We start from the raw sequence: 14,945 nt of genomic DNA, 5'->3' as shown, positions 1-14,945 counted from the left end.
ATTCAAAACACAGAGGGTTTCCCTCTGGGCAAAACTTTAAAGTTACAAAAAGAAACCCAGGAATACCCTCCCTCTCCACCCAGAAAATTCACAAGCCAAAAAGTAAATCTAACACATTTCCTTGCTAAATACTTACTAACTCTATAGGAGTTGGGTTGCTTGCTTCTTTGATCTTGCTCCGGCCAGGGACAGAACAAAAGCCTTCCCCCCCACCCCCATTTGAAAGCATCTTGTCTCCTTATTGGTTCTTTGGATCAGGTGCCAGCCAGGTACTTGAGCTTCTTAACCCTTTACAGGTAAAAGAGGAATTAACCCTTTAGAGGGTAAAAAGGGATTTTATGCTACCCTTAGCTGTATGTTCATGACAGCTCTCCTCCAGCTATTCCAGCATTCCTAAGCAGTTCTCATACCTGGGAATAGTTTTGTTTGTTCCCTGCTTTGGAATTTCAATGCAATTAATCAGGAGCTTGACTTCTCCCTGTTCAGAGCCTTGGTAATGGAGTATCTCTTGAACCAAGTACACAGAGGACCAGCCAGGCCTCAGGGTTGGGGCTTGAAGCCAAGAGCTTCAGCATCCTAATCCCAGATCTGAGACTTTGGGCAGGTCATTCGCACACAGGCTCTAGCTGAGTTGGTGATGTTGCTAGAAAACTTGAGGGTTGCACTATAACTGCATCTGTCCATAACAGTGAAATGTGGACATACTTAACACTACCTCTCTTTAGCTGTAAGAACACACAAGAGATCAGTGTTGAGCAGTGAAGTGATGACATTTGTTTTGCCAAGATCTGTGAACTTCTTGAAATCACCGGTGAGACGCCGACTACTGACACAATGTACAGATCTCAGCCTGTGATGTGAAATACCGACACCAGTCACAAAACAGGATCTATATCAAAGACATAAATGACAAAGTACATCAACATGGGATTTACTTGGACTGGAGACAATGAATCCCTCAGCCGCAGAGTGTGGGATGTAGTGTAGTTCTGTCGAATAACAGCCTAAAACCATCTCTTCTATGCAGACATTTGGGAACAAAAACAGGAGCACCACAAGGCCAAACCACCAGGATTTTTCAAGCGGACAAACAAGCAAGTTTTGTGCTCCGCTGCTGCTGACAATATTAAGGCCCTCGAAGCACCATATTTAGTAAGTTACAGTATTGTGAAATCAGAAAAATCTCACCGTAGCAGAGGAACTACTACTGCTTGTGGCTGCAGCCATGGTAAGCACTGTGCCCCAAAATTCATTCAGTTCCTGCCATCATCAAGTAACAGCGGCTCGCTGAATTGATGACATGGCCTTTGGTGTCCTAACTCAATCACTAGTAGCCAGTACTTTGCTCCGCAGCTGGACGAATCCATGGACACAGCAGGCTTAGCTCACCTTCTTGTGTACATGTGGTATATTTACAAAGGTGCAATACAGGAGGACATTGTTTTTCCAGTTGCTGCCTACCAGACCAGCGAAGGAGATTTTCTGGTTGCTTGACAACTTCACAAAAACATGGTATCATTGGGTCAGGATGTATTGGCATCTGCACCGATGGCACAAAACCAATGACTGGTAAGCATAGTGACACATAGCGGAGCAGTCGCTCCCAATGCAATGCAGGGGCATTGCAGTATACATAGGAAAGCACTTGCTGCCGGAAGCACACCCACCAAGTGGAAAGAGATGCAGGACAGGGCTGTAAACTTTATAAAAGCTCAACCCTTGAACTCCAGCAGCTTTTCCACTCTTTGTAATGAGATGGGGAGCCAGCATGTCACTATTGCTCCACAAGAAGGTCTGACAGCTGTCAGAGGGCATATTGCTTTGAACTTCATGCCCAACTCAAGGTATTCTTGACAGACCACCCATTCCCACTGGCTGTATGACAGCTTGGCTCTCACGGCTGGGCTACTTGTCTGATAGGTCATTCAGGCAAGAGACTATAACTCTAGGAGTTCAAGGGCTCACCGCAACCATCTTCAATGTCCAGGATAAAATTATTATAGCTCTATATGTTAGGTGTATGTATGTGCATTGTAATTTGTACATGTTGGGCATTGAGAGGAACTAGCTCTGTTGGTCTGGTACCACATGTGCCCTGGGTACCAGATTTAGATGGGTTCAGTTCTGTCAGTACCAATGACACTGATCGAGGTGGAGATAATTCAGTTCAATTGGGGCTCTCTATGGGGACTCCTGGGCCTCGCCTTAGAGGTCTTGTGTGAGTGGCTCGTGGGAGTCTGCACTCGCTCACCTTCCTTGTGGTGAGGGCTCCCGCTGGGACTCAGGAAGTCGAAGGGCTGACTCCTTGAGTAGGAGTTTGAGCTTCAGTTCTGTCTTCTGTGGATCTGGGCTTCAGTTGCTGACACAAGCCACACTTCTGTGGAATGTTTCTCTCCCAGGCAGTGAATGCACTTGGAGTGTCCGTCAGTCACCGGGATAGATTCCTTGCAACTGAGACACTTTTTGAAGCCGGGAGGGAGAAGAGGAGGCTTGGGCATACCAAGGGGTTGGCAAAAGACAAAAGTTTATTAAAAAGGCAATGTCCAAAATAAAATGTAAACAAAGTAAAGAAAGAAAAGAGGCTTCCAGGGAAGCTAAAAATTAGCTATTCTAAAAGCATTAGTGAGCCACCACTGGACAGCTATAGCTCCATCTCTAGCCAAGGGTGGTTGAGAAGGAACTGAGGTGGGTTTGCACATGAGGAGCAGGACATGCACCAAAAGTTCTCTGATCAGCAGCGCAGGGTTGCAGAAACCCCTACAGTGGAGCACCCATAAGAACACTACTTGTAGTAAATGATGTGTAAGATTCTCACAAGCAGAGTTTCAGCACTTTTCAAGGCTGCATTCCAAACCTGGGTCTCATGAAGGATCTCTGGGAAGTAAGTGCTTAATTTCTGAGAGGTTCAGAGGGGAAGAGTTAAAGATTTACTATTGGTTAATCTGTAGGCTGTCATTACCCTAATGCACATGCACCCAGAGTGTGTTGGAGGAGCACTTGCAACACAGTCTAAATAAAATAAACCAAATAACCACAGATAACATTTAAGGAACCTTGTTACACATCTGTACGATGCAGAAGAGAGCCATGGCGCAGGAGAAGAGGGTATGAACTATTTTTGCTCAAATTTATTTCTATAAATTTGTACAAAAAGTTTGGATATGGTACAATATTCCATCAAATAGGAAAGGAGAAACATTTAGTTGTGATGCAAGATTCCAGGACTGTCCTCTTGCATAATACAAAGGCACATTTCAGAGCTTCAATACATTCAACAATTAACTGTTGAAGAAGGCAGGTTACACATGCAGTAGTGCAACATTTTAAATCACACACGCACACACACACACTTCTGAATAATACATCTCACTATAAGCATCAGTGTCAACATCCATGTAAACATTTTATAAACAAACATTTAAAAAACAGTCAATAAACGTATATCCTGTGCAGAAAGGCTACTTCCTTACATTCACAGCATGGAATATATTATAATTTTTTTATAAACTCATCTTTGAACAGCAGAATTCATTCCCAACTTTACATGTGGACCCTGATCTTGCAAACACATGCATCACTTCATGCACATGAACAGCCCCGTCGCATTCACCCTGCTGCACATCCCTGAGTGTTTGCAGGATCAGGGCCATTGTTACATTCACATAAAAATTGCACCTCCCAATACTTCTAGAGTTTGTTTAAAGTATTGCTGGCTAATACTGAGCGCTTCCAACATTCTCATACAACACACATTCAAGTACCATCTAAAGTCAGATCTGTTTATAAAGACATTCAAAAATTAAAAAATAGGGTGCCAAATATACTATATACTGCATGGAAATAACATGGTCTATTGGAGTTACAAGTTTTTGGTTTCCAACCCCATGCACACCAGAAGCTATAAAAACAGGGCCCAACCATCAAATTGCATTGTTTGTGCTTTCAGAAGGGGCTTTTCCCAACCAGAAACGCCCTTGTGCTATGTAACGACATCTAAAAGCAGTTCTTGTGCAATGTAGCTACAATACCGGGGTCACTATCAAATCAAATAAGTGCTTTCTTTGGGTTGCAAAATAAATGGACCCTACTCTCCCAGCAGAATCTGCCACTGCTGGTAAGAATCTGTAGCAGTGGGAATATTTAAAGTCCATCATTGGCCATCAGAAATATTGTATAGCAGATTACACTGGGAATCATGTTTTCCTCTGTCCTCATTCCCACAGCTGTGGGAAATTGTAGTGTTCTTCTTGATAGCGATAGCAATTTGTAATGGGATGTATCTGAAGCAAGATTTTTTTTATTTTTAAAAAGGTCTAACATTTGACTAGTTTAACAACTTTTTTTCCTTTAAAAACAGACACCCATCCACACATGCTTTCAGCTTTATAGAACAAAAACAATGTGGACTTCTGGAGACATCTCCAACTCTGATTTCGAGCAGGTCACCACCAGGTCAAACGTTGTTCTCTCAGTTGATGTCCAAAACCTCAGTCTCTGGCAGGCCAAATTTAGTCTTGTACTTGTCAAAGAGTCTAATCAGAGAGCTCACATACATGCTGTGATAAAAGTCTATCTCCCTCTGGCTCGGATGGTCAACTTTAGGAATGGTGATAGGCTCCCCAACTGAAATGAAAAACAAAATCCAGAACATTAGACCGTTTCTCTCCCAATAGAGGGTCTGAGGTTTCTGCATTGTCTAGACTCCTATCTATGGTGGAGTTTTGCAATGGTGTAGCTACACTTGTGCAGCCCCAGATGTAGATGCCCTGGGCTTGCAACAGAACAATTTAACATACTAAGGGGGTTATCCCAAGCCCATTGCAATTATTGGAAAGATTCACACTGCCTTCAGCGAGCTCTGTGTCAGAGTGCAAGTCACACCAGCACAATCCCTGGTTTCCAGTGGTGCAGAGCATGTCATTAGTAGTCAATTACAGTAGTTGTAGCAGAATCAAAAGTTATACCAGTGCAAATTTTGCTGCCAATGCACCAGAGGGTGTAGCAACTTCTGCTGTTACAGACCAGCAGTAACTTACAATTCCTCCTCCTTACTCTTGAAGGGGTAGTATCTTAACCGGATGTCTCAGGAATACAGTGCCTCCTGGTGCAATGCCTGGGGTAGTGCAGCTTATGCATTACCCTGTGCTGAAAAGGTAAATTCTAGCTCACTGAACTCTTCCTGGGTGGTCCGTCCATGCCAAATATATTGATCTTCTCAACTCTGCTGTGTTGGCTATTGGTTCATGTGCTGTTCTTATCTGGGTCAAAGGGAGATGCTGCCTTACAATACTGTAAATAAGATATTCACATAGGATCCACGTGGAGAGAAAGGGGGCAGTAGGGAAACTGATAACTTTGGACTGTCTGCAGAGCTTAGGCAATTGCCATAGGATGGATTTTTCCATTCACTATGGATCCTGTAAGATGACTTCCAGAGTCTCAGTTTCTGGTAGGTCCAAGTAACTGCTGTAATTTTTAAAACTGATGAATTAGAGACTGACATACCAGCTACAGTAAGAGAAACCCTGCATAGAACTGGGCTGTTTTTCCTTTCTGAAAAGCTTGGTGCTTTGGGAGGCAAGAACAAAGAGGGGGCTCAGTGCCAGAACACTCAGTCTGGAATGGGATCCGGACACAGATCTGGATTCCAGAGAGCAACCCAGTGAAACAACTTCTGCTAAACCAACATGGTCACTGCAAGAAAGGATAAAAGGCTCAGTTCACCCTGCTTGAATCTGAGCCTTTCGATCCAGGGAGTCTAGTTATCCTAACCTCAGCACAGTCTACTAAACCAGCCTCTTCTCCAGCCCAATAGAACAGTGCGGTGCTGTATGTCATGTACATGTTCAAACCCAGTGCCTACCAACAGTGGTGATGGGCTTGGAATAAGGTACCAATCCCCAGGTGTTGGAAGAGAAAAGGCCACGGCCATGGAATATGCATGGAGCAAAACCAATGTGTTTCTGAAACTTCTTCTGGACCCATCTTCCCCAGGAGCCCTCCTCGAAGATCACCTGCTTGTAAACATCGTTCTCGCCAAACGAATACACCGGGACCAAATCCGCTCTACAAAGAAAGAAACAAGATGCGAGTCAAAACCTTCCAGAGGCTGGAAATCAGCTTCTAGGCTCAATGCCAAACAGACACATGCCTGAACAAAGAAGAGCAGCAGAAGAGGCTCCAGCTGATTTTCTGCACACTGTATTTACTGCAACTTTGCCTGCAACATCCAAAAACGAGCCTTCACTATTGCTAGGAGCTACTATGGTTTGCAATATGCAATACGCTCCAGTGGGTGCCCCGGTCAGTTGTACAAATCATCAGAAGACAGAGTCTAAACTAGAGAGGGAGGATGGGATTGTGATTAAGGCAGGCAGACAGACTCAGAAGATCCGGGTTCAATTCCTAGGCTCTGCTACAGATTCCTTGGGCCAATCGTTTAATCCGTTTCTCCTCCATAAGGAAGGAGAAAAAACAGGGGGAAATCCCACGCTTTGTCTTGTCTCTTCAAATTGCAAGATCTATGGGGCTGGGACTGCCCATGTATATGTACAGTGGACAGCATGCCTAGCGCAATGATCTCAGCTAGGGACAACTAGGCATTACCATAATACAACCCCCAAATCAGAAAAAAGGTGAGCTATCCACCAATCACATACACAACCAGAGCTGCATGGGCAGGACTGAAGCAAGCACCTGAACTGCCAGTTTCATATAGGTGTGCACACACAGTTAATCTGGTTCCTATTTCAGGGTTGGGCAGAACAATACTGTGGAAGTGGAACAAAGTAAAGGACAATATAGGCTTTGGAACAGCACAGTCTTACTGCATTTGTGCAGATGGCACAGTGGCAACTGTAGATGCTTTAATATAAAACAGCTTTTGCACCAAGAACAAAGGAAGATGGCACAAGCAAAAGATCTCCACTACCTTAGGCCAGTTCCTTCTACAGCAAACTGTTCCATGTACACACAGCCACAAAGGGAAAGGCATGAGAGCTGCTTCTTGCCTGAAATCAGGCATATAGAATATGGGAAGAGTGCAAATGTCTCAGAAGGGAAGAGTGAATCCAAGGAGTTCATTGCTTCGTGTAATGACTGAGGAAGAGCGTAAGGGGGGGCTGTTATAAATCTACTCCCACAGATGTGCTGGAAATTGAAGTGTTATGGATTAGAGTGGATTTCTCCTTTACCCGTGTCGTAGAGCCAGCTTCACAAATCCCTTCCGATTTTTCAGAGTCACCGAGTTCTTCCCTGGCATGCAGTTCAGGGACTCCGCAGCTCCTCCAACCACAATGACAATTGCATTTCCACTGCCGTTCTTGGACAGGATGTAATCTATGCTGTCGCGGTTCACAGGACAGATACCTGAGCATTCCAGGAGAGAAAAATCTGGCTAGGAATTACTGAAGACTTGACGTTTGCAGTGCAGAAGATGAGTGGGTAAGGAGAGACATTTGGTTTTGAAAAACACAAAGTGCTGCACAATCCCCAGCTTTTAAAGAGCATCTCCCCCCCCCCATCCCCGAGGGTGAGATGGCACTTATTCAATTCCAGCTGTTATAGACCAGCTGGATGGTCCTAAATAGGCCAACCATCCTCTAGCTTAGAAAGGAAATCCCCACGGGCCAAAATGAACTCTAAAGATTTTTAAAGCCACATGGGTATGCTGAGCTCAACACTGCAACACCTAAGTGATTTAGAAACCTAAATCTCATTTTCAAAAGGGATTTAAGCAATTAAGCATCTAAGTTCCATTGATGCACAGCAATGCCCAAATACCTTTAAAAAGCCAGGCCTAAAAACCTATAGATGCGGCACTAGTCTTACATCAGTACAAGGCCCCTAATCCCACCAGCCTTTTGCTATTATAGGACATAATTGCTCAGGTGTGTGGGCACTGAACTTCACCCTATCAGTTGGTATATTGCTCACTGGCATAGTGCTGGAACTGCTAGCACACAAGGGCTCACTTCTGCACTCAGAGATGAATGCCCATTTGTCTAAGAGCCATAGGTCTGATTTAAGGGAGAAATCCTGCCCCTGAATTTTGTAGCCACAACAGTAGTTTTAAACTTTCTCCCTTCAGTAAGTGTGAGTGCTCAGTCAATTTAGCAGGATTTTCTGAATATTGTAATGGATGTGTAATGGTTTTTGCTGGGGGGACAGAGTGTGAAACCATGAAGAGAGACAGGAAATAGTGGGGAAAGAAATCTCATTTCCCTGGAAAGATGCTTTCTACCCCAGAATGCAACACGAAAGCAAGAAATGCACAGTGCACCTTCACACTGGGATCTCTTTATTCCAGTGTCAATTAGCCAAAGAACTAGCGCATTTTTCTAAAGTGGAGAGTGCTAGAAGTTAAAGCAAGTTAGACACTTTCTGTTCTGCTCTCAAACTAGAAAGGATGTATGGTGAAAAAGTATTCTGGTGCTGCCTTCAGTACTGCAGCATAATTGTCCTAAGAACCCAGTGCTGGCAAAGATGAGGGTTCAGTCTGCAGGAGAGTAGGTGAATACCATCCATTATACAGCCCTACGGGGGCATAATGCTTTACGGAGTTAGTGCCAGGCTTGGCTCCAAGGGGCTTAAAATTCCAATCAGAAGTAGAAAAGGGGGATTTATTTTCCAGCTTTATTAAATATCACTTAATTGACAAATGCCAAATAAATGCAGTATATTCTCAGGTTCCTGAAATACAGGGGATTTTATGGTAAGGTTATTCTCACAAACATGAACAGCCTAGAAAAAAGTGTCCTTGTTCCTAAATTAAGTTGCAGATACACTAAAACACAATACACAGTCAAATGACTCGTACTTTCCTGATATCAGTGACCGCTTTCTCACTAGAACCTACAACATACATGATTTAAAGATTGGAATGAATGAGATGTGTTAGTGCAACATAGGAAGAGCAATTTCACTGGTTAATTCCCCCAGCCCCATCTAAACAGAGAGACAGCTTCCTTTTGAAGGGGAAAAGCATTTTATGGAACAGCTGCAAGCTGAAATAATACCATTACCTAGTCTGTCTGTGGTAGGTAGCTAAGTAGCGCCTGACATGCAGGTTAGCAAGAGACCATCCCTCCTTGGTAGCAAGCCATTGTGTGACTCTACCCTACAGTGCCTGACATGGTCTGTTTGTGTGCACTCTACTGGTGTGTGTGGGGGTACACACACACACACACACACACACACACACACACACACACACTTCACTGCAGTGCTTGGAGCTAGCCCTCTGAAAAAAAGGACAAGATAAAAGCACCTGAGCAGACTGTTAATGCAAATCACCGCATTGCACATGGACAGTCCATGGCAGGCTAGGCTAGATTCACACACCTCCAGCTTGCCACAAACTAAATGTTCACGTAGTCAAGCCCTAAGTGTAACCTCACCACCGCCTACTGCCACACAGAGCATGTCTGAGTCATTCCAGAGCTAACAATACTTCCTAAGGCCAAGTCTACACTACACACATTTCAGTACAAGCACGTTGCTCAGAGGTGTGAAAAATCCACACCCCTGAGCAAAGTGAGGATACTGCCTGTAGCCCCCTCCGGAGACAGCGCTATGGTGGCAGGAGAGTTTCTCCAGCCAACATAGCTACAGCCTCTCGCAGAGGAGGAGCAGCTACTATGGGAGAGCCCTCTTCAAAGCACTACAGGAGCGCAGCAGCGCCAATGTCGCTTTTGTAGTACAGACCTACCCTAACATTCTTTTCCTGGCCATTGGAGTTAATAGTCCACGTTTCCCCCTTAAAGGCACAACTACCAATTTTCTATAGCCTTTTTGGTAATTCCTGTAAATGGATTGAGAAGCAAAGTTAACCACAGTACTAAAATAATCAAGCACTAAAGAGAACATTTACGTTTGCTAGACATAAATTTGGCCTGTTTTTTCTCACCACCTCCAAATGCTCAATAGATCTTATTGTATCCTTTAGCCCAAATCCACTGGTGCCACTGCTAGATTGCTCACCTGCAGTGTTTCTTAGAGCTATGGCAAAATATGGGCTTCAGCGCACCTTTGTCTGTCTATTAAAATAAACCAGTCTCAGCCGCTCCAGCAGGCAAGCCGAGAACAAGCTGAGGAAGGAGATTCTGGAAATAAATTGCTTTTTCAGCTTCAAGCTTTGGATGCTGCAATAGAGACCGAGGGGGTGGGGAGGAAGAAAGACAGAATCTGGAGAGTGGCTAGGTGGGGAGAGGAAGAGACAAAGGAGTGGGATCTTTTGCTCTTACCGCCAGACATTAAGTAATCCCTCAAAATAGGCATTCTAAAGTTCCCAGCTAGTGTCGCAAGGTACGGTCTGATCCCAGGAAACTTCTGGCCAACACCAGTGGCTTCTGTGCTGAAGTTGCAGAAGGCACCCAAGCCCATAATTCCATGTGGGTGGTAGCCAAAAATGTAATTCCTGTTGGTCAGCAGATTGTGGGTTTTTACCAGCTGAGAAAGAGAGGAACGCAACGTTAACACAATTGTTTAAAATGCCAGCGAAATTACATGCAGAAATTCTCTTGCATGAGACAACTTAAGGCCAAGAGAAAAGGAGGTTTTGAAAAATAAGTTTGACACTAAAATGTTGAAATCCGCAAAGCATCAGTGCCCAATTCACCAATGCTGATCTTCTGATCCCAGCCCAGAAATTTACCTCCCATCACCAACCACCAAGGTAATCCAGGACATGCCATCTTGAATTCATGCAAGATGGTGGAAACGAGAGATTCAACAAGAAAATCCTTTTGGCTCCCTACACTTAAGGGGCAAATATTGTATGAATGTGTGTTCCCTATCATGGGACCACATGCTCACTTTGCCACGTTTAAGGGAATGATTGTGTTTCAGCAAAAACCATTTCCCTTCAATGCTCCTCCTGCCATCCCTCATGTCCTGAAATCCTATTCTTTGCAGTCCTGGAAGCAGAGGCTGTACTTCATGCCACAAAGCCCTTTAGTTTGAACTATTGCACAGGAACTGGGGAAAACCATTTCCTGTATTCAATTCCTGTAGCTGCTAGCAAAATTAAATTTGCTGAATACCCGAATGCAGGCTCTGACTCCCTGAAACCCACATCTGCTGCTTTGCGCTTCTAGAGCAGTTCACATTTATTCACCTTCCCAAATAAGCAGCCTCAACATAGTTTGCACTTGATTGGTAGCGGACAGTTTCTGTAATTTTTTCTTCCCATGTTAGTGAGATCTTTACTTTCCTAAGTGATCCCATCTTTTCCCAACTCTTCTAAAACGCCAAGAGTGGGTGCACGAGACTTTCATAACCAGTGGCTGGCACTGTTCAGTTCCTGGAGGAACTGTACAGGAATCCAAGTGACAAGCCTTCTTGATTCAAGGTTGAGAGAGTTTTCTGGCCATTTGAAAATAGGGAGAAGAAAGATTGGCACAGAATCAATCCCTCCTGGACAAATTCAAATTTCATCAGCGCGTCTTAGTTCTCAGCCACACATAGCAAACAAAATGCAGAGAAAAATCCACGGCCTGCCTGAAGCCATGCCAGTTGCAAACTGGTTTCGTGTACTCAATGAACGTGCTACCATTTAGCACACAAAACACCCCCATGAAAAGCCATCTGACTGAGAAAGGAAATCAAGTAATTGTCATGCAGTTCACTGACCCTGTAATCACAGCATAGGAGTACTGCATGGTTTTGCATCTGTGAGTGACCTTCTCTGCCATTAAAGCCTGGAAACCTTATACAAGCTATCAACTGGTCTTTCACAAGGCAGAACAGGGATCACTGACTAGAATTCCTTGGTGGCTGCAGGAGCAGAGAGACTGGCTTTGTTTCAGATGGTGCATTTAGAATAAGATTGTACAGATTCTGCCAGGTTCCAAAAAGGCAGAAACTTTAGCTGCTCTGGTGTAGTATATGGTACAACACACCGCAGTCTAAATTTTGGCCTCCGATATCTACATGCATCTTGCATTGAAGTCAGTTTAATGAGTTAACTTCAGTGGGAGCTGCACTCATGTATGGGTACTGTGGTAGCACCCAGGAGCCCCAGTCATGAGCCAGGATACCATTGTGCTAGGTGCTGTACAAACACATAACAAGACAGTCCCTGCTCCAAAGAGCTTACAAATCTCTCACAGATCCAAAGGCAGAATATGGCCCTTGGTATGAATATATAATAAGTTGTATTTGAAAGAGCAGAGAAACTTTCCAAAAAAAAAGTGATAATGTTGCACCATAGCTGATTTACACCAAGAAGTTTATTGGTGATATGACAACATGGCTCGATTAAACTACAAAGCACCGAAAGGCATCTCTGTGGGCCTCATGTGTTGTAATAAATCGAATACCGTAGTGTTTGTATGCACATGCAAACAGTTGTATTTGAAAGAATGCAGAAGCTTTTCAAATATCTGGTGAAAGTAGGTTTGCACCATCACAACACATTTTAAGCAAAGAGATTTCTAGGCAATAGAAGTCAAGTCACGTTGTCCTGAATTGCCAAGATTCCAGATCACCAAAAAGTACCTAATACATTGCAATTGATCAAGTGCCCAGGAGTTTGAATCAAACAGAGGACGGTACTCTCAAAAACAAATCTACCACACAACAACATATTTGTTCTGAAAAAAAAAAAAAAAGCACATGAATGATACTTCAGCATGTTAAATGTATGGATCATCATCTTCCCCAGGGACACACTAACAGCAGCAAAGAGTCCTGTGGCACCTTAAAGACTCACAGAAGTCTTGGAGCATGAGCTTTCGTGGGTGAATATCGACTTCGTCAGACATTTCACCCACGAAAGCTCATGCTCCAATACATCTGTTAGTCTTTAAGGTGCCACAGGACTCTTTGCTTTTTACAGATCCAGACTAACGTGGCTACCCCTCTGATACACTGTTATAAATTCTGTGGGACTAATATCCCAGCAGCATTATAAAGATGCTCAGAGATTTATTACATTATGGTAGCAGCCACAGTTCTTGAGCAGGAGGGGACCCTGTTTTGCTAAGTGCCATCCCCATGCCAAGATTCAAACTTATTGCTTTATAAATTAGGGCAATATTTTTTCAGGGTTTCCCCTCTTTTTAATCTCATGAAAACAAAAGCCGGCAAGATGACAAAGTAACTCTTTTCCTTCTCTGGAGGAAGAATCCCCAAAGGTCTGATTATGAGCCCCCAGAATGACAATCTCTAGACGAGCTCTCTGAAGAGCTCAATTATGTATGGTTTGTACTGCACTAATACTCAAGATCCTCAATCACAGACCAGGATCCCATGGTGCCTGGTGCTGTGCAAACCTAGAGCAAGACAATCCCTGCCCTAAAGAGCTGCTTATATTCTAGCACTCACAATCGGAGAGACTCAGGCACCATGTGTTTTTAAAGCTCAACTGTTTCATGTCTCATCAGCAGAGAAAGAAACGGATGCAATCTTCTTGCATTTAACTCCATTACCGAACAAACTGCTGTGCATCATTAATTGGCACTGGAGTGCTTTGTTCCAGTACCTGGACATAGCAGGAAGGACATTCCACATCTTTATGGCTTTGGGATGCAAGAAAGAGTCATGGGGCCAGACCAAGAGATGGAAAACCTGCTACTCCTGAAAAGAAGTTAACTAAATGGAGGGGAATGGGTGGAGAGAGACTGAACATTCAGTTATGGCTAAAATAGCAGTACCCGATTTCTCTTGCCCTAGTACTGGGGGAGGGAGACAGGTAGCAAGTATGACTAGTAGGCCTGGGCAAGGAAGGTGGCCACAGTACACTTGCAGTTTGGTTTAACCAGCCTCAGGGTCTACAAATTACATGTAGTACATTTATTAATAGCTGCAGAGCCTTAGACACTCTGCAGTTAAAAGGTGAATGAAGGAGCTTTTAACACACTGACTTGGGTGAAGGCTGAAGCCGATTGTCCCTTTGCTGGCAGACTAGCAGTACAAACAACTAAGCACAGCGTTCCCACTGCTGGAGTAGTCTAGACAATAGATGAGCACAGGGAAGCAGGACTCAGATTCCATTGCCAGCTCTGCGCGCCTAACTTTCTGTATGACTTGGGGCAAGTTATTTGATCTCAGTTTCCCCAGCTGTGAAGGGATGGGGCCATACCTATCAGGAGTAAGGCTGCTCTGGGTACAGCTCAGAGACTTAAAGATGCTGCAAGGTCTGGGTTACCTTTCTGCATCCTAATAATGCATATGCAGAGCCTGCCCCTTCATATGCCTCAGTGACCACAGTGAGAGGGGGAAGAGAGCCGGCTCATCTCAGCAGCTGTATTTTGTCACCCTGAATCCCACGTGCTTCTGTTTATCCCAAGAGGTCACTTTAGGAGGGAGTTCACACCCTTCGGGGCTCTGAAAAGCGCACTCTACAGTGCGGTCTGTTTGTCATTGGACTCTAACCTGTCAGGGCTTCCACCAGACAGGAGGCCCTTTTGCAACCCTGCCAGCCTTCTGGAGGCTGAAGCAGCAATGAGGAGTGATCAGTTACTTCCCCCACCCCCTTTCTCAGAGCACTGTGAATGGGCTACAGAAATCCCACGGGTATGTCCACACTGTCATGAGGTGGGATTGTCCCACCTGTGGACAGGCCTGAGCTAGCTTGGATGGAGCTAGCTCGCTAAGAATAGCGGCAGAGCTGTGGTGGGACGGGGTAGCCACTGGAGTACAGTCCCACCAGTACTCTGGGTGCATACTTGGAGAGCTGCTCAAGCCGCTGCATCTACAGTTCTAGCGATACCCAAGCTCGCTCGATCCAAGCTTGTGCCGGTAGGCCTGTGCATTCTGCCCCATCCAGCCCGGTGGATGTCTGGCACATGAGACAACCTTGTCAGAAAACTACATCCTCCCCTTCTCTCCTCCTCAATTTAACACAGCCCACTGCCCTTCCTCTGCAAAGCATCCCAGAAGGATGGGGCAGGCCAGCCAGTTATTTCTGTGGCAGCTGCTGAGGGGGTAGGTGCCAGGTTAGT

General features: G+C 44.6%; 1 protein-coding gene across 3 annotated transcripts in view; it reads right to left on the bottom strand.

Annotated features, from left to right (window-relative positions):
* Positions 1-3,110: 3,110 nt before the first annotated feature.
* The window catches only part of DGAT2 (diacylglycerol O-acyltransferase 2), a 37,450-nt gene continuing 25,615 nt past the window's right edge, over positions 3,111-14,945 (bottom strand). For all 3 annotated transcript variants that reach the window (XM_039539683.1, XM_039539699.1, XM_039539692.1), the window contains 4 exons: positions 10,245-10,449; positions 7,194-7,368; positions 5,864-6,066; positions 3,111-4,623 (listed from right to left, as the gene is read on the bottom strand). In XM_039539683.1, the coding sequence (XP_039395617.1) occupies positions 4,469-4,623; positions 5,864-6,066; positions 7,194-7,368; positions 10,245-10,449 (738 nt within the window). In that variant the 3' untranslated portion in view covers positions 3,111-4,468. The remainder of the gene's footprint in view (positions 4,624-5,863; positions 6,067-7,193; positions 7,369-10,244; positions 10,450-14,945) is intronic.

The sequence above is a fragment of the Mauremys reevesii genome, linkage group 1 (genome assembly GCF_016161935.1).
Source record: "Mauremys reevesii isolate NIE-2019 linkage group 1, ASM1616193v1, whole genome shotgun sequence".
Lineage (NCBI taxonomy): Eukaryota > Metazoa > Chordata > Testudines > Geoemydidae > Mauremys > Mauremys reevesii.
The sequence above is the reverse complement of the archived record's forward strand: the minus strand, read 5'-3'. Positions and strand labels throughout refer to the sequence as shown.